Raw genomic sequence first — 26,980 nt, 5'->3', positions numbered from 1 at the left:
TAAATGTGGCGCTTCTATAGAACTCTAGAGCAGCAATCCTTTCCTACCAAATGACTTGTGGTTGAAAGGCATTTTTATCCTTGAATTTAAGTTGTGCTCAAGTTTGTGCTTTTGTTTAAAAAATGATTGAAATGCATTTTTGTTCAAAAATATGGTTGACTGCCAAATATATCGACTTTTGACCAGTAATGTCATACGAGTAACATCTCTTGTGTATAGCTGAAACGTTGTTTTGCTTGGGTAATTTTAACTTCCTTGACAATGCTAAACCTTAAACATTGTTCAGTTTAATAAGAAATAAAATTGCAGAATATGTGTTTTGAAGCACCTAAAACCAGGTGATTGATACCTTTTCAATGAAAAAAAAGGCAACCTTTTGAAGCAAAGCATGAGGGTTCTATCCTCTTTTTTTTCTTGACAAACAAAAGCATTGCTAGGTTCAATTGTTAGTGTTTGGGGGGAGGGGATCTGTAGAGATCAAACCCGCACCAAGGTGCCTAGGCATGATTGTTTTCCACCACTGCGGTGAAGCATCATCTGCAACATTTATACCTTTTAATGCTTTCTAGTTAGGAATAACACCATACTTTTCTTTACAAGCAGGTGATGGATACCTTCCAAATGAAACAATGACAACCCTTTCGAAGCAAAAGCATAACATTTCTATCCTTGAAAGCTCTCAAGTTAGGAATAATACACCTTTAATTTTTCCTTATAAGAAGGAAACATATTTGGCTGTAGAACAGAAAACCCGGTTGAATCCTTTGTAATTTGTATTGAATTATTGGAAAATCAAGTTTGTTGATATGACGAGTCTCAACTTCGATGACCAAGATGGCAAGATATTTTATCATTTTGCTTGAGTGTGTTGAAGTTGGAAATTAGTAGCTAATGTACACGTTTATTTTCAGGGATACTGAGAACAATTTCGGGTGCACCACCAACCCATTACACAGTAAAAGTAGAATCGATTTCGTTGCTCACCAAACATAACTTGGAGAAATATGAATCTGGGGACTTTGAAGCCGGAGGATACATATGGTACAATCCTTTCTCTCTATTTCTGAGAACAAGTTCTTACTGTTCCTTTTCTCATAAGCTTTGCGTTAATTGCTAGTGCTTTCTTCTTTTTTTGGAGCTGCGTTATAAATTGCTGTTTTGCTGCAGGAAACTGGTTTTCTATCCGAATGGAAACAAGAACAGGAATGTGAAAGAGCACATCTCTCTCTACTTGGTAATGTCTGGAGCAACTACTCCCCAGATTTCTTCGGAAGTGTATGCTGTTTTCAGGTTGTTTATACTCGATCAGAACAACGGCAATTACTTCGTTCTTCAAGGTACCACTTCTTTCTTTTAACTCAACGAATAAAAAAGGCTGATAGTTCTCATATTTGTGAAGCGTCATCTCATTTTCCAATCTTTTTAAAATATGCATTGCTCAGAACCAAAGGAAAGGCGGTTTCATGGGATGAAACTCGATTGGGGATTCGATCAATTTCTCTCCCACAAAGCTTTCACTGAAGCTTCAAATGGATTTCTCATAAATGACACTTGTGTGTTGGGAGCAGAGGTCTTCGTTTCTAAAGAGAGAAGCAAAGGCAAAGGAGAGCGTCTATCCATGGTAAAGGATCCTGTTAAATACAATAATACTTGGGTAATTAACAACGTATCAAAGCTAGATGCGGAATCCTACGACTCAAAAACATTCATTGCTGGAGACCAGAAATGGTATATAACACTAAACTTATTAGACTTCGCTCTTAGTACAAAAAATTTCTCTCGAAGATATCGAAAACTTAAGCGCAGTTTATCTGAAAGTGTTGTAAATGTGTTGGTGGTTGTTGCAGGAAGATGCAGCTCTATCCCAAGGGAAAAGGCAATGGAGTTGGAACGCATCTGGCTTTTTTTCTGGCGTTAGCCGAACCAAAATCTCTTCCTTCTGGCTGTCAAATATATGCAGAGTTTACCCTACGGATCAAAGACGTGCTGAATGGCAGGCATGTTTCTAATAAAGGTAAAGATTTTGCCTAATCCTACTGCTACATAATCATACGAGCAAACAAGGATTAGAACATCTAACAAACATTCAATTAAGGGTGGTTTTATTGCCGCCATCATGCTAAAATTCCCACCATGAACGACGATGAGACTCTAGTTCTAGGAGGTGTTTGAGTTGTGATGGCGTGCCATATTGGTGATACTTACTATTGAACCTGCGTTCAGTGGAAGGCTAATATCGAGAATTTCTGATTGCAACCTACTGAAAATGTTCACAATTTTAGGTTGGTCGTAGCCAAAGATTTTAGGGTTTAATTTGTTTTGGGATTCGGGTAGCCCAATCAGTCGTCCTCACGGTCCATTTTCTGAAAACTTTCAAGTGTTTCTTCAAGAATGTGCTGAACTTGAAGACTGCAGTGTCCGGGGCATGCCCATTTGTTGCAGTCTTGAAATGCTGAAACTCATGTTGAACTTCTAGTATTTAGCAGAAAGCAACTGAAAGTTTTCAGCAACAGGACAATAAATCGTATATAGACAACAATTTAATTTGTTAAGTGTTATCCAGTTCTGTCTTTTATTGAAAGTTCGTAACCAACTCTATTTGCATGTTTTACTCTTGTGGAAACAGACTTTTTGCAACGTAAGAGTAAAGCTCTTTACGATAGAAGTTCCTTCCCGGGGAGTTCTGTTAGATTGAAGTCACCCTTTTACCCTTTTTTCCAATAAACTATTGAATTGAGAATCCTTTTTGGTGATTGCAGCAAATCACTGGTTCAGTGCCTCAAATTCGGTGTGGGGATGGATGAGATTTATTACTTTGGAATCATTCAACGAAGGATGGATAAGATCTGTTACTGTGGAATCAATCAATAAGCCGTGGTTTGTGTATATGGATACTTGCATTGTGGAGGCAGAGGTCACTGTCCATGGAATTACTGATGCACTGTAGCCAAACAGTTGAATAGTACAAAATTCCTACTGTGTGTAACTTTGGGGGTGTAAAATAGTAAAGATAGTCGAATAAGGTGTTAAAGACACATTCATTTCACTTGTGAATACCATTGTATCGTTTGTGACTATATGGTGAATAAATACATCATTGTCTGCTCTTCATATACCTTTCTTTGTTTTCAGTTTCATTTTTCCTTCTATGGTGCTCGAGAGCATAGAATACTCCAAACTTTTTAATCGTTAAATTTTGATTTCTTTATTTTTAAACAAAGATCTAAACAGTAAAAGCACCCGAAATATCCCATACTCTAGGGCACCGTAGAAAATCTTTTTTTTTTTCGTTGAACTTCAGTTTGGTAGTTTGCGGAGGAAAAGTTTGGAAATATATTGGGACAGGAAAGAAAAATGAGACAATACTGAATTGGTAAATGTTGCATTTATTAATAGTTGCGAACTTTACAGAATTCACAATGAATCAAATATACAAAGAACATGATAATGGAGAGTGAAGCACGCTTCACAGGTCCGTTCTGAATGAGAACAAGTTAACAATGAATACTTACAAGTCACTGATATGGACGAGGCGATTAGATAATTTGGGGAGGAGATGGCAAGATTAGCGAAAGGTTTTCTCGCTGCTGTAACACATATACAGGAAACCGTTATCCTCCTTGTAAGTTTCATAGATGGAAACCAAGCGACTGGCTGTAAATGAAATACTCATAATAAAGTGTTAAAATGGTTCCGAAAACATGATGCAGGCGCTGAATTGTACTGGTCGAATGGATGACAACACGCTCTTTACCCGTTTGAGGTAAAGTGTTCTTCATAAAAACAGAAAGAGCTTTCCCCGGGGTCAAGTGAAGCCTGCTGCTGAAGATATGGATAAACTGTCCGACAGACATATCTCTAGGAACCAGAAATGTAGAAGAAACAAGCAAACACGGAATAGAGGTTAATCTACTTAATGTGAGAATGGATTAACAATTAGCTAAAATTGTGCCGGAAGTAAACCAACCAATTTCAGTTGAATATCAGAGTGTGCAACGAACAAGACTACAAAATAGTAAGAATATTATTAAACAAACTGAGAACGCTGAAACGGCTCCAAAATCCCAAGAGGCTACATTGTGACTAACATGTTCTCGACTGAACAATAAGCATGCTATTTATAATAAACTAACACTATTCCTAAAAGGTAAGAAATCAAAACCCTAATGCTAACGGGCGAAACCTAGAAAACCAAACATTCAAATAAACCAAAATACTAATATTTTTCAACACCCCCGTCAAGCTCATGGCGGTATACGACATGGGTTTGCAAACAAGCAAATGTGGACTGGCTCCGTTAGGCAGACTGGTAGGCATACAAACTTGACTTGACTGACGAACTTGACTTGATTGGCGAACTTGACTTGACTGGCGAACTTGCGAACTGGTGAACTGATGATGATTATGGCTAGCAAACTGATTTTGATTTAGACCGACTAGTGTTGAGAGTATAGAAAAAACCCGTCACTAAACGGATGAGATTTCCATATCTCAATTATAGCAACGAACAAACAACCACAAAATACTATTACTCAATAGATACAAGCACTTGAATAACTGTCACAAAACAATTCCAAACAGGCCAACACCCGTGTGGACCTAAAAACAAACTTAACCATTTTTTCAGTTTGCCCGTGTGGGCCAAAACAAACAGCCAAATATTTCTTTTCCTTTTCTTTTTTTTTCCCTCTCTTTCTTTGATTTTTTTTTTTTTTTAAATAAAAATCTTTTCCCTTGTGTGGGCCAAACTCTCAACCAATTTCCAATTTTTTCTTTGGCGATGACATTCCGCGGCAGAGGACAAGGCGAGGACGAACTCGATCCGAGTTTGGTGTTCTCGGGTCGAGCAGCAACGGTGGTGTGAGGCAGTGGATGCAGGCGCCAAGTGGGTCGGGTGCGAAGGAGGTTCTGATCAGGCGACCATCTGACCGTGCGTGCAGTAACGTCTATGGTATAGCGGCTGTGCGGTGGTCGTCTGTGCAGCAGTCCAACAAGGATGTGATGAGCAGCGGGCATGCAATCCTGGGTCCGTCGGATCTGGGCGATGGTATGAATATGGATCAGTGGGTCAGGTTCTGGGTTCCTGATTGCAGCGGCGACATGGGTGGATGGTGATCGGGTGCGATGATGTCGGGTCAAGTACGGCGTGAGGGTTTCGACGAAAATTGCAGAGATGGCATGCGAGTTGACAACGACTTTTATTTTTTATTTTTTATTTTTAAAACTAACAGCAACAAGACAAACTGATACTGAGCAAGGGATCAGGATCCTCTCCCAATCTAAGGATGAGGATTCCTATGCTCAAGGAATGTGGGCCGTTGGATGAAAATTCAACGGTTATAATTATTATAATTTAAAGGAACCTCCTTGTTTGTAGCCGTTGGATTTTCATCCAACGGCCCACATTCCTTGATCATGAAGATCCTTATTCTTAGATTAGGAGAGGATCCTGGTCCCTGAACAAAAGCACATTAAATCCCAAAGGATCAAACTTGCTCTCATATTAAGTCGAATATCAGATTATCAAACGGACAAGAGAACGCGACTAGACAAACAAACTAGTTACCAAAAACAGATTCAACCCCAAAGGATTAAACTCTCATACTAAGTTGAATGTCAGAGTCCAAACTGCAAAATAATAAGAATACTATTAAACAAACTGAGAATGTCGAAATGGTTACATAATTCCAAGAGGCTACATCGTGACTAACATGTTATTGAATGAATAACAAGCATACTGTTTATAATAAACTAACACTAATAAGTAAGAAATAAAAACCCTAATGCTAACACCAGAAAACCAAACATTCAAATGAACCAAAATACTAATATTTTCTAACAATTTCTACTAACTTTCTGAACTAATTATATATACTCGGATTATACAAAACTGCAGATAAAGATCCAAGTACACATCTGTTAATTAAGGGCAGAAAAGGAAGCAACAAAGATTCTCAGAACGCAGAGCACGTGACAGATGCCAAGCTCTCTGTTTTCAAGAACGAAGAGTTATATAGTCATGATTCCTATATGTATGCCAAAGAAACCGGGAAGAAGGACTTAGAGATGGAAATAAGAATATCGAAATTCCTAGATCCTAGAAAGTGTTATTTATAAGTTTCGACGTGAAATTATAAAACTCAGGTGTCATATGGCATTTAAGTTTGTTCTTGACGATAGAAACATTGACCTTGTTGAAAATGAAAAGAACCGTGACAACTAAACATTCCTTTTCTTTTCCATTTCGGGCAGGTCTGTCCCAGAATATCTTTCAATGATCACCTGCAGAAAAAACATGATGTTGGAACTCAGAGAAAATGGTAGAAAGCTTTTGTACGTGTATAGTCTGATAACACTAGAAACCTGAGAGAATGTCCTTGTTTATTGAATGAAACTTGTGGCTGTTAAATAGCCTTACAATGCAATGAAATAGGAAATAACAACCCACGATTTACATGGCCTAAGATCATGGTGCATGACTAAGTCAGAAACAGAAAGATAAGCTTGTCCCTCAAGAATAGGAGAAATTATTTGCATGGTTAGAAACTGATCCCTAGAAATAAGGAACCCTAACCCTAACGGCTAGGAGACTTCAAATATTTTAACATCCTCCCTTAAACTGAATATCATTGATAATCAGTTTATCCCTGGGTATTTGCAGACACCCATTGCTTCTCGCATCTTTGCAAACACTTCTAACTTCAATGGTTTAGTCATAACATCTGCAATCTGCTCCTGGGTTGAACACTGTTTGAGCTCCACTACTCCATCATTGACCAAATTTCGAAGAAAATGAAACCGAACGTCAATGTGCTTGCTACGTCCATGCATTACTGGATTTTTCGAGAGTTTGATGGTTGAGATGTTATCACAGTACATGACAGTAGGTTCAGACTGCTCACAAGTTAGACTTTTCATAATCCTCTTTAGCCAAACAACTTGACAAGCACTTGAAGCTGTAGCGATAAACTCAGCTTCGGTAAAGTAACCACTGGTTGCTTCTTTGAGGACCAAGATACTGCACTTGAATTCACCATGAAGACATATCCTGATGTACTTTTTCTGTCATCCTGATCTCCTGCATAGTCACTGTCCGTGTAGCCAAAAAGCTTTTCATCTCCTCCCTTCCTATAAAACACCCCAAAACTGGATGTTCCCTTCACATACCTTAGAATCCTCTTTGCTGCCTTCAAGTGAGTCTCCGTGGGGCGTTCCATATACCTACTGATTAAGCTTACAACAAACATCAGGTCAGGGCGTGTGGCTATAAGGTACATAAGACTTCCCACCAATTGCTTGTAAAGAGAACCATCGACTCCTACTCCTTCTTCATCCTTTGTGAGTTTGAAACCAGGAATCATTGGATTTTGAACCGAGTTGCACTGATCCATGTTGAATCTTTCAAGGACCTCGTAAGCATATTTTCGTTGGCTTATAAAAACCCCATCTTCCTTCTGTAACACTTCAATCCCCAGAAAATATCTCATTTTTCCAAGATCAGTCATGTCAAATTCAACCATCATGGACTTCTTAAATTGTTCAATCATAACTCCATCGTTCCCAGTGTATATAAGATCATCAACATACAAACAAATAATCAATATTTTACCTCCATTTGCTGTTTTAGTGAACAACGTGTGCTCATGAGGACATTTGTTGAAGCCTTCTTTGACAAAATATGATTCTATGCGACTGTACCAAGCTTGGGGAGCTTGTTTGAGTCCATATAGTGCTTTTTTGAGTCGATAGACTTTTGATTCTTCTCCCTTTTGTACGTAACCTGGTGGTTGATCAACAAACACTTCTTCACTGATTTCGCCATGCAGGAATGCTGATTTGACGTCAAGTTGGTATATCAACCAACCTTTCTGTGCAGCAAGTGAAAACACTATGCGAATTGTGTCCAAGCGAGCCACCGGTGCAAATACTTCTGCATAATCCACTCCATACTGTTGATTGTACCCTTTCGCCACTAGCTCTGCCTTGTACTTGTCTACTTCCCCATGCTCATTGAGTTTGGTTTTGAAAATCCATTTCACTCTAACAGATCTTCCTCCTGGTGGCAGATTAGTTAATTCCCACGTCTCATTTTTCTCTATTGCCTTGATTTCTTAATCCATTGCTTGCCTCCATTTCTCACTTTTCACTGCTTCTTCATAAGTCATCGGATCACCATTAGTGAATAAGGCTAGATGAGCTATATTCACATTTTCTTCATCAGAGAGACCTTGACCAGTCTCATAATCTCTCATCCATGTAGGAGTTCTTCGTGTTCGTCCTTTTGGGAGTGAGGTGACATTTGAAGTGTCTTCTTCGAAAGAACCACTGTTGTTGGACCCATGTTCTTCTAGTTCTTTAGCTGTCTTAGAACCATTTTCATCATTTTCCTCTTCTGTACTTGCTTCTTCATCAACTTCCCATTCTAAATCAGCCAATATGGTTTGCTTGTGGGCCTCATCCCAACTCCATTCTTGGTCTTCTTCAAAGACCACATCTCTACTAACAATTATCTTGGAAGATATAGGATCAAACAATCTATAAGCTTTAGATTCGTCATTTACCCCCAGAAATATGCATTTGAGACTTTTGGCTTCAAGTTTCACTCTTTTGTTGTCAGGTATGTGAACATGTGAAATACAACCGAAGACTCTGAAGTGCTCCACTGATGGTTTGAGACCCTGCCACGCCTTTTCAGGTGTTTTGCTTTTCACGGCAATGGTTGGACTTTTGTTTAGCACATGTACTGTCCAATTCACAGCTTCAGACCAAAATTTTTTAGGAATTTTCTTCTCTATCAGCATGCTTCGTACCATATTCATTATGGTCCGATTTTTCCTCTCGGCAACACCGTTTTGTTGTGGAGTGTATGCAGCAGTTAATTGTTTGTGTATCCCATTCTCTTTGCAAAAGTTTGTGAACTCTTATGATGTGAATTCACCCCCTCGATCTGTTCTCAAACTTCGAATGAATGCTCCAGTTTCCTTCTCCACCCTAGCTTTATAGGTTTTGAAGGTAGCAAAGGCTTCTGATTTCTCTATCAAAAAATAAACCCAGGTTTTTCTACTATAATCATCAATAAAGGTGATTAAATACCTTTTGTTGCTGTTCGAGGTTGGGTTGATCGGACCACAGATGTCGGCATGCACCAACTAAAGAACTTTGGAAACCTTCCATATGCTTTCTTTTGGGAATGAATCTCGATGCTGTCGTCCTACCAAACAGCCTTCACATACTTGCTGAATGGCTTTGAACTGGGGTAACCTTTCCACCATCTTCTTTTGTTGAAGTACTTTGAGTCCATTCCAACTCAGGTGCCCATATCGACGATGCCAAAGAGTGGCCTGATCTGTGGTTAGAGAGGAGAAGCACTTTGTCTCACTTGGTGGTGGGCAGTGAGCAAACACGATAAACATTCTGTTAGGAGTCATTTTAGTTTCAATGATGAGCCCCCTCTCAGGGTGAAATATCTTACATTTGTCTCGTTGAATGAGCACAGTGAGCCCTTTTTATTGCAACTGCCCAATACTTAACAGATTGTTCTTCAGTTCGGGTACAAAGAAAACTCCCGTGATCACATGAACTATCCCTTTTACCTCCACTCGAACCGTGCCTTTACCTTGAACAATAAGACTCGAGTCATTTCCCATCTTTACTGATTCCTTGAAACTGCTATCAAGATCAACAAAAATGTCTCTCTTGCCGCTCATATGGTTGCTACACCTAGAGTCAAGAAACCAGATGTGTTGAGTTCCAGCTTTTTTGAAATCGACATGTGCCATCAATAGCATCTCCTCTTTTGTTTCTGCATAGTTTGCCTTTGGATCCCATGCTTTCTTTGGGCATTCCCACTGAAAGTGTCCCAACTCATGACAGTTATAACATTCTAGGGTTGATTTATCAAACCCAGATCTGCCCCTTCCTCTTCCTCTTCCACGATAGTTACTGTGACCTCTAGCTCGTCCTCCTTGTTGAGTCCCAGATGTGATTTGTAGCGCTTGTTCCTCCACTACAACATGGCGACTAATCCGTTGTTCATGCACCAACAAACTGCTTTGAAGCTCATCGATGGACAAAGCATCCAGATCATTTGATTCCTCAATAGAACATACAACATAGTCATATTTTGGAACCATAGACCTTCAGATCTTCTCTATGATCACCACATCCTCCAAGTGCTCTCCGTGAATCCTCATCTTGTTGGCAATGATGAGAGTTCGTCCAAAATAGTCATTGATTGATTCTTCAGCCTTCATGTGCAGCACTTCAAACTCCTTTCGAAGAGCCTGCAATTGAGCACGTTTGACACGTGTTGTTCCTTGATATTTCTGCTTCAAGGAATCCCAGATGTCATTCGCAGTGTCCTTCTTCAATATGGTCTATAAGATCGAACGATCGATGGCTTGAAACAAATAGTTTTTACACTTCAAGTCTTTCAGCTTCTGATCATCAATCATCTTCTTCTGTACTTCACTTGAGTCAGCTCCCTCTGCTGCTGTAGTGACTCCCGTTTCCACTAGGTTCCAATACTCTTTGGAACGTAGAAAGTTTTCCATTAGCATACTCCAGTGATTGTAGTGTCCATCAAACTGTGGAATCGTAGGTTGCACAAATCTGCCTTCGGACGTCATATCTTTGTTCCTCCACACTAGTTCCTGTGCAGTAGGTTTTGATTAGGCCCCGTGGTGGGGCTCTGATACCAGATGTTGGAACTCAGAGAAAATGGCAGAAAACTTTTGTACATGTATAGTCTTATAACACTAGAAACCTGAGAGAATGTCCTTGTTTATTGAATGAAACTTGTGGCTGTTAAATAGCCTTACAATGCAATGAGACTTCAAATATTTTAACAAAAAGAACACCCTAATCAGTTTTGACATCTTATCCGCCCTCGCAACAATGCTTCCAACAAAGTCTAACCGTGTCGCTTCTAAGCCGCTTTATGATTGTAATGTGCGGTTATAATCTTCCTAAAAAATATCATTTCCTCCCAAGCTTGTTAGATGTATACACAAAACGAAATGCAATGAAGAAAACACCGATCAACGATGCACCACGCTACAATGGGAACCATCATGTTAAAACATAAATTTACTTCCGTGTTTCGAAAGTTTTGAACCAAAAAAAAAATTGCATGAAAGTAAATCTCAAAACGCATAACATAATATCAACTTCTGAACAAAAATACTGGAGATTCTTCAAATATGTAATCCACATGAATTAAAATTTGTCCTTTTTTCAACTCACAAACCAAAAATTTACCATTTCAAAGCATGCATCCATCAAAATCTTTCAGCCACTAAAACGTCATCTCTCAACCGGGTCAATGTCAAATTCTAATTAAATAATAATTAAATCGTAAAAAATATTAAGCAACAGAAACGCGTAAATAAATTAAACAAATTAGAAATTCTAATCAACCAAAAGATCATAAACAAGGATAAATTTCCATATTTCCAAATTCCAAATGCATTATTTCCCAGTTTCTTGGCATTTCCAAAAACAAAAATCACAGAAAAAAAAACTCACCGAACTCGATCTGGGTATTTTGCAATTATATTTTTCGATTCTTCAAGTCGTTCATCAATACCACCAAAAAAAGAAAAAAAAAATTTGCAATTATATTTTTGTTTGGTCACTGGAAACTAGTGCTCTACCCAAATGGAAACAAGACGAGGAATGTGGCAGGCCAAATCTCTCCTATTTGGAAATGGCGGATGCTGGTTCCCTTCAAACTGGTTGGGAAGTTTATGTTGATTTCATGTTCTTTTTGCTTGATCAGAAGAAAGTGATGTACTTGGTTTTTCAAGGTATTGCATCGTCAAGTTTATTTCATCTAGTAGATGCGACGAGTCATTCTTTCTCATATTTTCTTAGTCTTACTTTTAATTTGCTGATCCATTTTTATGTTGCATTTCTTAACTGGATGTCAATGAAAAGGCAAAGTGTTTTCATGGGATTATGCCTTATTCGGATTTTGATCAATTCATCCCTCTTAAAGCGTTTACTATAACACTTCCAATGGATATCTCATGGAAGACGTGTATTTGGAGTGGACTTTTTTGTTTATAAAGAATCTATCAATGATCAAGGATGCTGTTAAGTGCAAGCATGTTTGGATTGAGAACTTTTCAATGTTAGATGCTGAGAGTTACTACTCACAACTCTTCGTTGCTGAAGACCTGAAATGGTATCTCCAATAGGCTTTCAATTTACTATCTTACCAATACCTTTTCTTTGCTGAAGTCAATTTTCATCTAACAGAAAACAGATGGATATACTTTTAGAGGTTTGAACTACATAAGCAATTTGTACCTAATGTTTACATTATCCCTTAAGGTGTCAAGTTGTAGTTTTGCATCTAGTCAAAGAAACTGCTCTTTTTAATTAAACTTGAAAGGTTAATGGAATCTTGAAATGTTCTCATATACCTCTTCTGATGGTCGCTGCAGGAAGATTCAGCTTTGTCCGAAGGGAAATTATGATAGGCAAGGGCACTCATATTTCACTTTACTTGGATCCACTCCCCTAGTCAATGTGAGATGTTACAAAACCGTGAGGGCATGGATCCACTCCCCTAGTCGATGTGGGATGTTACAACCTACAACCAGGTGATGGATACCTTTTCAATGAAAAAACGGCAACCTTTCGAAGGAAAGCATGAAGGTTCTATCCTTTCTTTTTATTGGCAAACAATAGCGCTACTCGGTTCAATTGTTAGTGTTCGGGGGGAGGGGATCGGTAGAATCAAACCCGCACCAAGATGCATGGACATGATTACTTTCCGTCACCACGGTAAAGCATCATTTGCAACATTATTTATATCCTTTAAAGCTTTCTAGTTAGGAATAACTCCTATATTTTTCCTTACAAGCAGTTGATGGATACCTTTCAACTGCAACAATGGCAACTCTTTTAAAGCAAAGCATAACATTTCTATCCTTAAAAGCTTTCAAGTTAAGAATAATACCTTTAATTTCTCCTTATAAGCAGGAAAACACATTTGGTTCTAGAACAGAAAACCGGGTTGAACCTTTGTAACTTGTATTGAATTATCGGAAAATCAAGTTTGTTGATATGACGAGTCTCAACTTCGATGACCAAGATGGTAAGATACTTTATCTGTTTGCTTGAGTGTGTTGAAGTTGGAAATTAGTAGCTAACGTACACGTTTATTTTCAGGGATACTGAGAACAATTTCGGATGCACCCCCAACCCATTACACAGTAAAAGTACAATCAATTTCGTTGCTCACCAAACATAACTTGGAGAAATATGAATCTGGGGACTTTGAAGCCGGAGGATACAAATGGTACAATCCTTTCTCTCTATTTCTGAGAACAAGTTCTTACTGTTCCTTTTCTCATAAGCTTTGCGTTAATTGCTAGTGTTTTCTTCTTTTTTTGGAGCTGCGTTAGAGTACTACAAATTGCTGTTTTGCTGCAGGAATCTGGTTTTCTATCCAAATGGAAACAAGAACAGGAATGTGAAAGAGCACATCTCTCTCTACTTGGTAATGTCTGGAGCAACTGCTCCCCAGATTTCTTCGGAAGTGTATGCTGTTTTCAGGTTGTTTATACTCGATCAGAACAACGGCAATTACTTCGTTCTTCAAGGTACCATTTCTTTCTTTTAACTCAACGAATAAAAAAGGCTTATAGTTCTCATATTTGTGAAGCGTCGTCTCATTTTCCAATCTTTTTAAAATATGCATTGCTCAGAGCCAAAGGAAAGGCGGTTTCATGGGATGAAACTCGATTGGGGATTCGATCAATTTCTCTCCCACAAAGCTTTCACTGAAGCTTCAAATGGATTTCTCATAGATGGCACTTGTGTGTTGGGAGCAGAGGTCTTCATTTCTAAAGAGAGAAGCAAAGGCAAAGGAGAGCGTATATCAATGGTAAAGGATCCCGCTATGTACAAGAATACTTGGAGGATTGACAACGTATCAATGCTAGATGCGGAATCCTACGACTCAAAAACATTCATTGCTGGAGACCAGCTCTATCTGAAGGTGTTGTAAATATGTTGGTGGTTGTTGCAGGAAGATGCAGCTCTATCCCAAGGGAAAAGGCAATGGAGTTGGAACCCATCTGGCTTTTTATCTGGCGTTAGCTGAACTGGAATCTCTTCCTCCTGGCTGTCAAATATATGCAGAGTTTACCCTACGGATCCTAGACCAGCTGAATGGCAGGCATGACTCTGGTAAAGGTAAAGATTTTGCCAAATCCTACTACTACATAATCATACGAGCAAACAAGGATTAGAAAATCTATCCAACATTCAATTAAGGATGGTTTTATTGCCACCAGCGTGCTAAAATTCCCACCATGAACGACGATAAGACTCTAGTTCTTGGAGGTGTTTCAATCGTGATGGCGTACCATGTTGGTGATACTTACTATTGAACCTGCGTTCAGTGGAAAGCTAATATCGAGAATTTCTGATTGCAACCTACTGAAAATGTTCACAATTCTCGGTTGGTCGTAGCGAAAGATTTTAGTGTTAAATTTGTTTTGGGATTCGGGTGGCCCAATATTCAATCGTCCTCACGTTCCATTTTCTGAAAACATTCGAGTGTTTCTTCAAGAATGTGCTGAATATGAAGACTGCGGTGTCCGGGGCATGCCCATTAGGTGCACTGTTGAAATGTTGAAACTCATGTTGAACTTATAGTATTTTGCAGAAAGCAAATGAATGATTACAGCAACAGGACAATAAACCGCATATAGTCAACAATTTAATTTGTTTAGTGTTATCCAGTTCTATCTTTTATTAGAAGTTTGTAACCGACTCTATTTGCATGTTTTATCCTTGTGAAAACAAACACTTTGCAACGTAAGAGTAAGGCTGTTTAGAATAGATTTCCTTCCCGAGGAGACCTGTTAGTTTGGAGTCACCATTTTACCCTTTTTGCCAATATACTATTGAATTGAGAATCCTTTTTGGTGATTGCAGCAAATCACTGGTTCAGTGCCTCAAATTCGGTGAGGGGATGGACAACAAATTTAGCAATAATATCAAAGTCAATGTATGCAGAAAGTACAACAAATTTAGTTTTCAAAAAAGTAACCCAAAAAAAACTGAAAATAAAATAATTATCAAACAAATTTTTATTTGTAATATAATAACAACTACACTTATAATTAATACGAGTTTCTTTGGTTATAAGACAAAATAAAATTATTAGGGCACTAGTTTTATATATAAAAGATATGTGGGTGGGACAAGTTTGTGGGGTTTTAGAAATGAAAGGGGAAAACAAACCACCATGCAGCCCTTCCCCAAAAGATACTAAAAAAATAAAAAATAAAAAAACACGCAGTGTTTTATTAAACCCATTTCTGAGAAAAAGAGAAAGCAAAACTCTTCTTCTTCTTTGCGAGCTATAGCCACTCGTCGTCGATTGTGCATCTAAATGCAGCCAGCAGAACCTGCATTGATAATCAGGGGGTCCTCATCCGTTCAACCTCTCTCCTCCTTCTTCGTCATTCCTCTGCAAATCCAGCCAAACTATTGCCTTTCCTCTGCAAATTCGACCAAGACAGTGCACCGACCAAAACCAATTTTTACAGGTGCCATGAATTCTGACTAGAGCGGAGGGGCTGAACCAGCGCTCCTAGTTTATGGGTGCCATGAGTTCCGACTAGAGCGGAGGGGCTGAACCAGCGCTCCTAGGCCTCACGAAACTTCGCCATTGGGGATGGATGAGATTTATTACTCTGGGATATTTCAAGCAGGCAAACATGGGGTTTGTGTTGAAGGATACTTGCATTGTGGAGGCAGACGTCACTGTCCATGGAATTACTGATGGTAGCCAAATAGTAAAATAGTACAAAATTCCTGCTGTGTGAAACTTTGGGGTGTAAAATAGTAAAGATAGTCGAATAAGGTGTTAAAAACACATTCATTTCACTTGTGAATACCATTGTATCGCTTGTGGCTACATGGTGAATAAACACGGAATAGAGGTTATTCTCCTTACAGTGAGAATGGATAAACAGTTAGCTAAAATTGTCCCGGAAGTAAACCAACCAATTTCTACTAACTTTTTGAACTAGCTATCTATACTCGGATTATAAAAAACTGCAGATAAAGGAAATTCATCCAAGTACACATCTGTTACTTAAGGGCAGAATAGGAAGGAACGAAAATTCTCAAAACACGGAGCACGTAACAGATGCCAAGCTCTCCGTTTTCAAGAACGAAAAGTTATATAGTCAGGATTCCTATATGTATGCCAAAGAAACCGGGAAGAAGGATCTAGAGATGGAAATAAGAATATCGAAATTCCTAGATCCTAGAAAGTGTTATTTACAAGTTTCGACGTGAAATTATAAAACTCAGGTGTCATATGGCATTTAAGTTTGTTCTTGACGATAGAAACATTGACCTTGTAGAAAATGAAGAGACCGTGACAACTTAAACATATTTCTTCTTTTCCATTTCAGGCAGGTCTGTCTTGGAATATCCTTCAATGATCATCTGCAGAAAAACATAAAACGAACACCCTAATCAGTTTTGACATCTTATCCGACCTCGCAAAGATGCTTCCGATAAAGTCTAACCGTGTCGCTTCTAAGAGGCTTTATGATTGTAATGTGCGGTTATAATATAAAATCTTCCTAAAAAAATAACTTCCTCCCAAGTTTGTTAGATCTATTCACGAAATGCAATGAAACGACTCGCCGGAATCGACCTCCAGATCAACTCGGCTCAGGTGACCGAGTCGACGGACTTCACCGAGTTGGCAAACAAGCTGCCATGGCTGTTGTCGAGGCGGCTGGTGGTGAAGCCATGCTTTTCGGAAAGCGTGGGAAGAGCTGCCTCGTCGCCCTGAACTTGGACATGGCGCAAGTCGCCGAGTTTGTCAAGCAGCGACTCGGTAAGGAGGTAATTGAATCCGATTTCGTATGATTTGAATCGTTTTTTGGAAACCCGAGTTTTTGGAATTGGATTTTTGGATGTTTTGTTTGATGGATTTTGTGTAAATTTCGGAAAAGGTTGAGATGGGAGGATGTAAGGCGCCGATTACGACGTTTATACTGGAGCCATTCATGCCTCATGATCAAGAATTTTACCTCTCGTTTGTGTCCGAAAGGCTCGGATCAACCGTGAGCTTTTCGGAGTGTGGAGGGATCAAAATTGAAGAGAAGCCTATGACGAATGACGCTTGTGCTCCATTGATTGCCACTCTTCCATTGGAGGTGTGTGTCATAGATCATACTGTTCTTTTGGACGTACCTCCATGTTAAGCTCGAACTTCAGATCTCGCAAGCAAATGCGTTGTTGCAACAATAAACATGAGCATACACATTAGGCTCGCGACATGGACATGGACTGTTCGAGTGTGAATACAAAACCAAACCACTGGAGAATTATATTTTTTACATCTTGCAATATAACATTAAGATGCAATTGTAGAATGAAGTCTGTTAGCGCAAAGGGAACCAATTTTTTTGGCTATATTTCTTGTGAATCCGTTTGATTATCATCATTTTATTACTACTATGCTCTGTGTATTCAACTTTTTTGTTGGTTTTGGGACATATGCTTAATGTATTCTGCTGTTACAGGTCAGAGACAAAATTGGGGATTTCATAAAGGGCGTATTTTCTGTATTCCAGGGTACGAATGTCCAATATGGATTACCAAAGTATAGTACAGTGTAAAACTGTGATTAGCTATGTAATGATTAGTTGGGTACATGCTCTTGTTGCTGAGAAGTTTGCATTCCTGATTTTCTTTTGCAGATTTGGATTTTAGTTTCCTGGAAATGAACCCATTTACCTTGGTTGACGGTGAACCTTATCCATTAGATATGAGGGGGGAGCTGGATGACACTGCTGCCTTCAAGAACTTCAATACGTATATTTCTCTTGATGATTTTCCAAACTTTAGTTCTACCTGTTTCTAGTTAACTACTTTTGGTTTGATTTTTCCTTCTGACAATATTTGTAATACTATTCAGATGGGGCAATGTGGAGTTTCCACTGCCTTTCGGCAGAGTCTTAAGTCCTACAGAAACGTTTATTCATTCTCTGGATGAAAAGGTAAAAACCAAACTGTTCCTTGCGCGGAAAGAAATTTATGATAAATTTCAATTTACTTTAAGGATCAGCACTTTTTAAGAGTTGTTCAAACTAAAGTTAAACATATATATTGCAGACAAGCGCATCCTTAAAATTCACTGTGTTGAACCCAAAAGGACGCATCTGGACCATGGTAGCTGGAGGGGGTGCAAGTGTTATTTATGCTGATACTGTGAGTAGCCTGAATGCCTGATGTATTGCAACCATATAGCTATACTGTCCCGGTGGCAGCCCTGTCAAAATCTTGGGTCTCCATTTTTGGCTTTAATTCATTGTTTCTGATTGAATGTGCACCCATTGCTATTTCTCCCCTCTGTTTCTTTGAACGTTGGGAACCTTTAAATTCCTACCATGGCCTGTTGTAATATTCTGGCATCTTTATGGGAATTAGGTTGGAGATTTGGGTTATGCTTCAGAACTTGGAAATTATGCAGAGTATAGTGGGGCTCCAAATGAGGAAGAGGTGTTGCAATATGCAAGAGTTGTGGTCGATGTAAGAAGCTTTTCTTATCTTACGAAAACCTCTTTCTTCTCTCGTGCTCACACACACTTCCACTCGTATTTACTTCGTCTGACTACTCAAGTTGCAACCATTACATGTAGCATACACTAACTGCCAATAAAATTCTCATATATTGCAGTGTGCAACGGCTGATCCAGATGGCCGTAAAAGAGCTCTAATAATTGGAGGTGGTATAGCTAATTTCACAGACGTAGCTGCTACATTCAGTGGAATTATTAGAGCCCTAAGGGAGAAGGTACCACCACATTTTGACATTCATATCATATAGATAGATTGGCCTAGTTGGTTTATTTTGTTTTGTATGCTCAAACCGTTTCTCTTTTGCGACATCAAAGGAATCCAAGCTAAAAGCAGCAAGAATGCATATATTTGTGAGAAGGGGCGGTCCAAATTATCAAACTGGTTTGGCAAAGATGCGTGCTTTGGGGGAAGAACTCGGAGTTCCTCTTGAGGTATGCGATGACTTTCTGGTTTTGACATTTGATATCAGTTGTTAACAAGCCTTACTCTTGAAGAACGTTAAAAGGGTGAGGTAAAACACAAATAGATTATAAGTCACGGCCTGCAAGCCTGACATCATTTCTCAATGCAGGTTTATGGCCCTGAGGCAACAATGACCGGAATATGCAAGCAAGCAATTGAGTGCATCGTGGATGAAGCTTAAGAGTTTCTTATTCGTGGTTCTTTGTATGAGTTTTCAAGCCTCGAAGTGTGTATTATGATTTGGCCAAAAAGGCAAAAAGTGTGAATTGTGAGTTTATCTTGGCAAGATGAGACCGCATAATTTCTTCAGTTTTCCAATCTTTTCAACTATTTTGACTTATTGTGATGAACCATGTTTAAGTGTGTTCTTGTTTTGAAAGGAAATGGTTGCATTGTGTTCTTGTTTTGAAAGTAAATGGTCGCATTACTTTCCTTCCGTTTTCTGCCCCTTTGAGTATTTCAAGTTTAAACAAGTAAGAGGTAATAAGCAAAAGAAAATATTTGTCACAAAAATTATACAAATCTTTAAGGAATGAGGAAGTGAGTAATTTTTATTTTTAAACAACAATATTCTACATGTAAGGGGACGGCGATAGTCTACTATGAGGGGAGGGGGTGGATTGGGCTAAAAGAAAATCTAAGATCCATGTGTTTGTTAATTTGAACATAAGATGTTCGAGTTTATGACTTGTTATCGTTCAATAGAGATTAGAGAATTTGAAATGTCATCATCCAGTTCTGAATGAATGTGTTTTAATTTTTTCATATTTATTACTTTACGACTTTATGGAATTAATTTTCACATCCTTATTTTTCTCTTACACTCTACTTTTCATCTCTCACCTTGTGTTGGATAAATAAAAATAAAGAATCAAATGACGAAGTTGCATTACAAGTTTTTCCTAGCAAATATATATATATATATAAAGGTAATTTAACCAAAGGTCAATAAAAACTTTACTATTAAGCCATATATCAATGACATATTTTTATTTTGGACTTAATCAACGATATATTTTTATTAATTTGGCAAAGGTCAATGATGAATGCCACATAAGTTTTAAGTCATTATAAAATCCATGAAAACACCAAATTACCCTCCGAAGAAAAAGAAAGGAAGAAGAAGACGCTGCTGATTTTTACATACAATGAGCGAACGACGGAGAGAAAGAGAGAGAGTGATGATGGAGAAAAGAGAGGGATAGGTAAAACCAGAACATAAGGAGATGAGGAGCAGGTAATGAATCCATGGATAGTGTCGGCCAAAGGTGGCGGGAAAATCGACTACGACAAGCTCATCGACCAGTTCGGTTGCTAAAGAATCAACTAGTCGCTTGTCGACCGCATCCACCACCTCACTGGTCGTCCTCCCCACGTTTTCCTCTGCCGCAATGTCTTATTTGCCCACAGGTCATTGAATTGTCAAGGAAGGACTCGATTTTGGGCGGCCAGGGTTTGGAATCGGAGGTTGGGCAAGGGGATTTAAAAGGGGTGTTGAGGATCTCGATGACGGAGTCGGGTGACGTAGACATGCTTGAGACGGCAAGGACGTTAGAGTTATTGATGGATCAAGCGTTCTGGGCGTCGGAGGGAGTGGGGCACGTGGTAGCAAATACGTCAGGAAGACTTTGACGCCGTAAAAGCACATTAACGTAAAAGCACAACATGACATAGACACTGCAACGAAGTGTCTGAATTCACAAAACAAGAAACAAACACTGCGTTGCAGTGTCTGAATCCACAAACCTATTTGAATCTCAATGCATAATCACAGAACAGGAAACAGACACTGTAACGAAGTGTCTAAATCCACAGAACCGGAAACAGACATTGCGTTGCAGTGTCCGAAAAATGGAGATTGAAGATGGTGGGAGGCTTGGCAGGTTGAAGTAATGGAGGTTGAAGGTGGTGGGAGTCGAGGAGGTTGAAGTCTGAAGGTGGTGGGAGGCGTGATTTACAATGAAGGAGATGGAAAAGTTTAGTGTTTTAAATGGTAATGGCATCATTTGTAATTTTAATTTGATTGAGGTGTTTTAATGTATCTTAAAGTCTCATTGACCTATGTATAATTCCAATAAATTTGATTGACCTATTGTTAATATCATAACTTTTAATTGATTTTATACAAAATCACCTTATATATAAAATAGGTTTTTTAGCCAAAATGGTCCCTGAGATTTGCATAACTCCTCACTTTGGTCCTTGAGATTTCAAATCAATAGAAGTGGTCCCTGAGATTGTCCACCATCCATCATTTTGGTCATTCCGTTAAAAACTCCGTTAAGTGTCTCGGAGCTCTTGGCCGGAAGTTTGGGCAATTTTCAAAGCTTCGTAACTCAATCGTATCTTAACCAAATTCGACCCCTAATTTATCAAAATGAAGATAGGAAAGTGTAGAATAAGATTATACTTATTTGGAAGCCCAATGGTTGCTGAGATGGTCGGAAAATAGCCTCAAAGTTGATTGGTCCAAAGGAAAACTGGAAAAACTCGCCAGAAACTGGGTAAACTTTGGAAGCCCAATGGTTGCTGGAGATGGTCGGAAAATAGCCTTAAAGTTGACTGGTTCGAGGGAAAACTGGAAAACTCGCCGGAAACTGGGTAAACTTTAAACGTTCATAACTTTTTCAATACTCAACGAAATCAAGTGATTCGAAAACGAAAATCATACTTCTCGACAAGACGAAGAGAATGGTACTCATCTTTTGATAATTAATTATATATTAATTAGTACAACCCAAAGCCTAACCCTAAGGGTGAGCCCAATTGTCTCCAAGGCCTATCTCTCCAATCACTTTTTATAAGGGATAAAACCTTCTAAAGTGAGGAAACCTTTTGGGAATGGTCAATGTGGGACAAATAAATTTCTACTCAAAATTTCCAACATCCCATAGAAATTTCTACTCAAAATTTCCAACATCCCATACTCTGGGGCACCGTAGAAAATCCTTTTTTTTCGTTGAACTTCAATTTGGTAGTTTACGGTGGAAATGTATTGGGACAGGAAAGAAAAATGAGACAATACTGAATTGGTAAATGTTGCATTTATTAAAAGTTGCGAACTTTACAGAATTCACAATGAATCAAATATACAAAGAACATGATAATGGAGAGTAAAGCAAGCCTCACAGGTCCGTTCTGATTGAGAACAAGTTAACAATGAATACTTACAAGTCACTGATATTGACGAGGCGATTAGATAATTAGGGGAAGAGATGGCAAGATTAGCCAAAAGTTTTCTCGCTGCTGTAAGTTTCATAGATGGAATCCAAGCGACTGGCTGTAAATAAATACACATAACAAAGTGTTAAAATGGTTCCGAAAACATGATGCAAGCGCTGAAATGTAATGGTGAAATGAATAACAAGCAGCTCTTTACCAGTTTGAGGTAAAGTGTTCTTCATTAAAAACAAAAAGAGCTTTCCTCGGGGTCAAGTGAAGCCTGTTGCTTAAGATATGGATAAACTGCCCGACATACATATCTCTAGGAACTAGGAATCTAGAAGAAACAAGGAAACACGGAATAGAGGTTATTCCCCTTAAAGTGAGAACGGATAAACAATTAGCTAAAATTGTCAAGGAAGTAAACCAACCAATTTCTACTAACTTTTTGAACTAAACATTCGGATTATACAAAACTGTAGATAAAGGAAATTCATCCAAGCAAAAAATATTCTCAAAACACAGAGCGAGTTACAGAAGCCAAGCTCTCTGTTATTCAAGAACGAAGAGTTATATAGTCAGGATTCCTATAAGTTGATAAAGTTTGTATCTTGGTGTGTTTTGATTCACTGTTTTGATTAGTTTTCTAGGGATTTGAAATGACAAATGGAATAAGGAATGTTGCAGGTTTTGACTGCTACAAGGTTATGCAAATACATCAGCCATATTTTGATTTATATAGAGAATGTTTGTAGGGTTTTGGTACATTGCCAACTCACAAACTTTTTTCTAAATTGTGCTAGGGGACAAACATGTACTATGAGTTACGCCTATTCTTCTCCAGATTTAATCCTAGCCCTTTATTAAGGTTTTAAGTGCTCTAATCTGGAGTGTACACTTGTCACTCACTTACACAAACAAAAGCTTTTAAATAAAACTAGTTGTTAGAGTCTAAAACCTTTGTTTTCTTCTTGCTTCTTCAATTCAGTAGCAACTCATCCATTGGAGCTTCACTTGTTGCCTTTGATGCTTGGAACCAGAAGTAATTTAGGTTCCAACACTCCCCTATAAATTGGTTCTGGTTGTCACACCAAGCAATCCCCTTAGGTAATTGAATCTTTCCTTTGGAAGAGCTTTTGTGAAAATGTCTGCGATTTGATCTTCTGTCTTGTAGTAGTGTAGTTTGATTGTGTTTTCTTGCAATGTTTCTCTGATGAAATGGTATCTCCTCTTTATATGTTTTGTTCTCTGATGAAAAACTGAGTTTTTAGTGATGGCGATTGCAGAGGTGTTGTCACACAGAAATGGTGTGGCATCAACGTGCAATTCCCCAAAGTCTTTAAGTATAAATCTCAGCCAGATGGCTTGAGTTGTTGCCTGAGGTACTCACATACTCTACCTCAGTTGTGGACAATGCAACACTTTGTTGTTTCACACCCCAGTCACTATCACAAAATCTAATTAGGATAGTTGACTTCCCTATTTCATACTTGGTTCCATAGTCAAGTGTCCCTTACACATATCTCAGCATTCTCTTAACAGTCCCCATGTGTATCTTAGAGGGCTTTTGCATAAACCTTGAAAGTAGACTTCCTGAGAACATTAAATCAGGCCTTGTTACAGTTAGATACAATAAACTGCCAACAAAACTTCTGTAGAGGTTTGAATCTACAGCTTCATTTCCATCATCCTTCTTGAGTTTCTCATTTGCAATTAGATGTGTAGAGACAGGTTTGCAACCTTCCAAACCAAATTTCTCAAGCAATATTTGAGCATACTTCTTTTGATGAATGAAGATGTTGTTTGCTTCTTGAATTACCCCAATGCCAAGGAAGTGATGTAAGAGGCTTAGGTTCGTCATCTCATACTTCTTCATCATTTATTCCTTGAATTCTACAATCATAGCTTCATCATCTCCAGTGTAGACAACATCATGTACATGAATTAAGTGTCTTCTTGTTGTTTTCTATTTTGGTGTAGATGGTAGCTTAATTAGGACTCTTTTGAAATCATTTCTCAGTGAAATAAGAGTCAAGCTCACTGTACCAAGCCCTTGGAGCTTGCTTTAGGCCATAGAGTGCATTCCTTAGCTTGTACACCTTATCTGGAAATTCTTTACTTGTGAACCCTTGAGGTTGTTCTACAAACACTTCCTCATCTAGCACTCCATTTAGAAAAACAGATTTCACATCCAGTTGATGTAACTTCCAACCCCTTTTAGCTGCTAGGGTAATCATAGTTCTTATAGTGTCTAACCTTACTACTGAAGCAAAGGTTTCATTGAAGTCTACACTTGGTTTTTGTGAGTAGCCTTTAGCTACTAATCTGAACTTGTTCTTTTGCACAGAACCATCTAGGTTTAACTTGATTTTATACACCCATTTCACTTCAATCACAAACTTGTCACTTGGTCTATTCACCAGTTCCCAAGTGTCATTCTTCTCTATCATTTGCAGCTTTTCTTTCATTGTTTTCTTCCGGGACTTATCCTTTTTAGCTTCCTCATAAGTCTTTGGTTCCACTGCACAGTAGTTGCAAGTGGTATATATTTATTCCAAGCTCCTTAATCTCACTGGAGTTAAGCTTGGTGTTATAATCTGTGAATGATTTGATTGTGGACTCATGCTTGCTTGTTGTGGAGTCATGTATGTATCATTATTCTCTGTAACTTCTTCTTAAATTAAGGTCTCAATAGGCTGCCTTGTTTCCCTATTGTTGAGATCAAGTTGTAGAGAGACACTATCTTTCTCTTCTACCCTTGTTTCCCAATTCCATATGGAGTTTTCATCAAAGATAATGTCCTTGGATAGGTTGATCTTTTGAGTTGATAGGTTGAAGACCCTGTAACCTTTTTCACTGGTATAGAAGTCCACAAAAACACATTTGTTGCTTAATTTCTCCGGTTTTTTCCTTAGCTGTAAAGGTATGTGAGTATAGCACACTGAGCCAAATACCTTTAAATGCTTCATATATGGTTTTTTTCCACTGAAACCTTCAAATGGTGTCTTCTTGTCTAGTGCTTTGGTAGGGCACCTATTTAACAAATACACTGCAATATTCACTGCTTCACCCTAGAAAGAATAAGGCATGTTCTTCTCATGCATCATTGACCTAGCCATTTCAACTATAATCATGTTCTTCATTTATGCAATGTCATTCTGTTGTGGTGAGTATGCCATAGTGAGTTGCTTCTCCAATCCCACATCTTCACATAATGAATTGAACTCTAGAAAGGTATAATCTCTTCCTCTATCACTCCTTATCTTTTTCATCTGGTCTCCACTTTACAACTCCACCATTGCTTTGAACTTCTTGAAGATTGTGAACACTTCTGATTTAAACCTTATGAAATACACCCAACACATCTAGTCATCAATGAAGGTTAGAAAGTATATGTTTGCACTGATTGTTGTAGTTTGCTTAGGAGCCCACACAACAGTGTAAATCAATTCAAGTGGCAAAGTTGCTCTCTAAGCCTTGCCAGCTTCAAATGGATCTCTGTGATGTTTTCCAAACACACACCCTTCATAGGTTTCATTGTAGCAATCCAATTATGGTATACCCTGCACCATTTCATATTTCTGCAGATTTTGAAGACTTGTCATGTTTAAATGACCAAGTTTTTTGTGGCATAGCTTCATTAAACATGTCACACTTGCTTTCCTTGCCATTTCTTCAAAATATCTCAGAACAAGTGGAAAGCTTATGTTTTTCACTTCCACTCCAGCTACCAGATTTGAGAGAGATCTGTCATCAAATATTTCAACCATAGTTCCTCCAAAAAGTAGAAAATAACCATGCTTCATCATTTGACTAACACCGAGTAGGTTTTCATCTAATCCAGGCACTAGCATAACTTCCCTTATGTATTTTCTCCCCTTCTTGGTTTCAATAATTCCTCTCCTAGTGGCTTTCACAATGTTCCTATCTCCTATTTTTGCTTTTCCTATGAAGCCAGTGTCAATGTCAATATGTAGTGACTCATGTGCAGTTATATGGTTGCTGCAGCCACTATTAATGGACCATACTTCAGTGTTTTTCTCAACTTTAGCACTGAATGCACATAACACATTTGCTTCTTCTTCCACTTGATTTGCACAGTTCACATGTTGCACATTGTTTGACATGCAATCTTTCATGAGATGCCTAAACTTGCCCTTGAACCAACATTCCCCAAAATAGGATTTATCATAGTGCTTACGCAACTATTTGGTTTTGGGACCCTCATTGGTGTTGCTGTCATAGTTAAGTCTATGGTTTTGATACCCTTTTCCTTCCCATCTTTTGAACTTTCCCTTCCACCGTGGTTTTTGTTTGCTTGCACTAGCTTGACTAATATAACCAATATTGAGAGATTGAAAGGTTCTCTCAAAGGCAGAGTCAGCATGCTTCTCAAGTCTTTCGTCAAAGACTCAAGGATGCCATCACATCTTGCACACTAAGAGTTTCTGTGTCTTTTGTTTCTTCAATAACACTCACTATTGAATCATAGGGTTTAGTCAAACTAATCATCAGCTTTTGGACAACTCGTTCATTTGGCAGTTCTTCACCATAGGTTTTCATTTGGTTCATAACATCAAATAGCCTAGAGAAGTAGTTTTTCAACAGTTCATTTTCTCTCATTCTTGTATATTCGAAATCTCTTCTAAGGGATTAAAGTTTTACCTTTCTTACTTAGGTGTCTCCTCTGTATTCTTGTTGTAAAACCTCCCAAGCACCCTTT

The 26,980-nt window shown here is 38.5% G+C and overlaps 2 protein-coding genes and 2 pseudogenes across 3 annotated transcripts; 3 read left to right on the top strand and 1 right to left on the bottom strand.

Moving 5' to 3' along the window:
- Window positions 1-740: 740 nt before the first annotated feature.
- On the top strand, window positions 741-3,115 carry LOC148689916 (BTB/POZ and MATH domain-containing protein 3-like). The gene is made up of 6 exons (XM_088688060.1): window positions 741-837; window positions 912-1,041; window positions 1,168-1,337; window positions 1,443-1,728; window positions 1,848-2,014; window positions 2,760-3,115. The coding sequence occupies exons 1-6, from the start codon at window positions 807-809 to the stop codon at window positions 2,945-2,947; spliced, it is 972 nt and encodes a 323-aa protein (XP_088544186.1). The 5' UTR covers window positions 741-806; the 3' UTR covers window positions 2,948-3,115.
- Window positions 3,116-3,373: 258 nt separating this feature from the next.
- Window positions 3,374-24,118, bottom strand: LOC137732628 (autophagy-related protein 8i-like; annotated as a pseudogene).
- On the top strand, window positions 13,075-14,560 carry LOC137732630 (ubiquitin C-terminal hydrolase 13-like). Its single transcript, XM_088688205.1, has 4 exons — window positions 13,075-13,105; window positions 13,180-13,309; window positions 13,444-13,613; window positions 13,719-14,560. Exons 1-4 carry the CDS (start codon window positions 13,075-13,077, stop codon window positions 14,018-14,020), a joined length of 633 nt encoding a protein of 210 aa, XP_088544331.1. The 3' UTR covers window positions 14,021-14,560.
- LOC137732018 (ATP-citrate synthase alpha chain protein 2-like) lies at window positions 15,744-19,490 on the top strand (annotated as a pseudogene). The gene is made up of 13 exons (XR_015957833.1): window positions 15,744-15,821; window positions 16,090-16,304; window positions 16,449-16,452; window positions 16,655-16,890; window positions 17,001-17,204; window positions 17,574-17,625; window positions 17,751-17,865; window positions 17,969-18,050; window positions 18,166-18,261; window positions 18,481-18,582; window positions 18,731-18,847; window positions 18,948-19,064; window positions 19,205-19,490. The product of XR_015957833.1 is annotated as an ATP-citrate synthase alpha chain protein 2-like (transcript).
- Window positions 24,119-26,980: the final 2,862 nt, after the last annotated feature.

Source organism: Pyrus communis, chromosome 16, assembly GCF_041283825.1.
Source record: "Pyrus communis isolate YQ-2024b chromosome 16, ASM4128382v1, whole genome shotgun sequence".
NCBI lineage: Eukaryota > Viridiplantae > Streptophyta > Magnoliopsida > Rosales > Rosaceae > Pyrus > Pyrus communis.
Note: the sequence above shows the minus strand (reverse complement) of the source record. Positions and strands in the feature narration are given on the sequence as shown.

What these genes read in the sequence shown, in the direction of transcription:
- LOC148689916 (XM_088688060.1), top strand. Translation starts at nt 807, where the DNA reads ATGACGAGTCTCAACTTCGATGACCAAGATG. An exon ending in CAACTTCGATGACCAAGATG is followed by an intron (nt 838 to 911) that starts GCAAGATATTTT and finishes GTTTATTTTCAG; the next exon opens with GGATACTGAGAACAATTTCG. An exon ending in CAATTACTTCGTTCTTCAAG is followed by an intron (nt 1,338 to 1,442) that starts GTACCACTTCTT and finishes TGCATTGCTCAG; the next exon opens with AACCAAAGGAAAGGCGGTTT.
- LOC137732630 (XM_088688205.1), top strand. Translation starts at nt 13,075, where the DNA reads ATGACGAGTCTCAACTTCGATGACCAAGATG. An exon ending in CAACTTCGATGACCAAGATG is followed by an intron (nt 13,106 to 13,179) that starts GTAAGATACTTT and finishes GTTTATTTTCAG; the next exon opens with GGATACTGAGAACAATTTCG. An exon ending in GAAGCCGGAGGATACAAATG is followed by an intron (nt 13,310 to 13,443) that starts GTACAATCCTTT and finishes GTTTTGCTGCAG; the next exon opens with GAATCTGGTTTTCTATCCAA.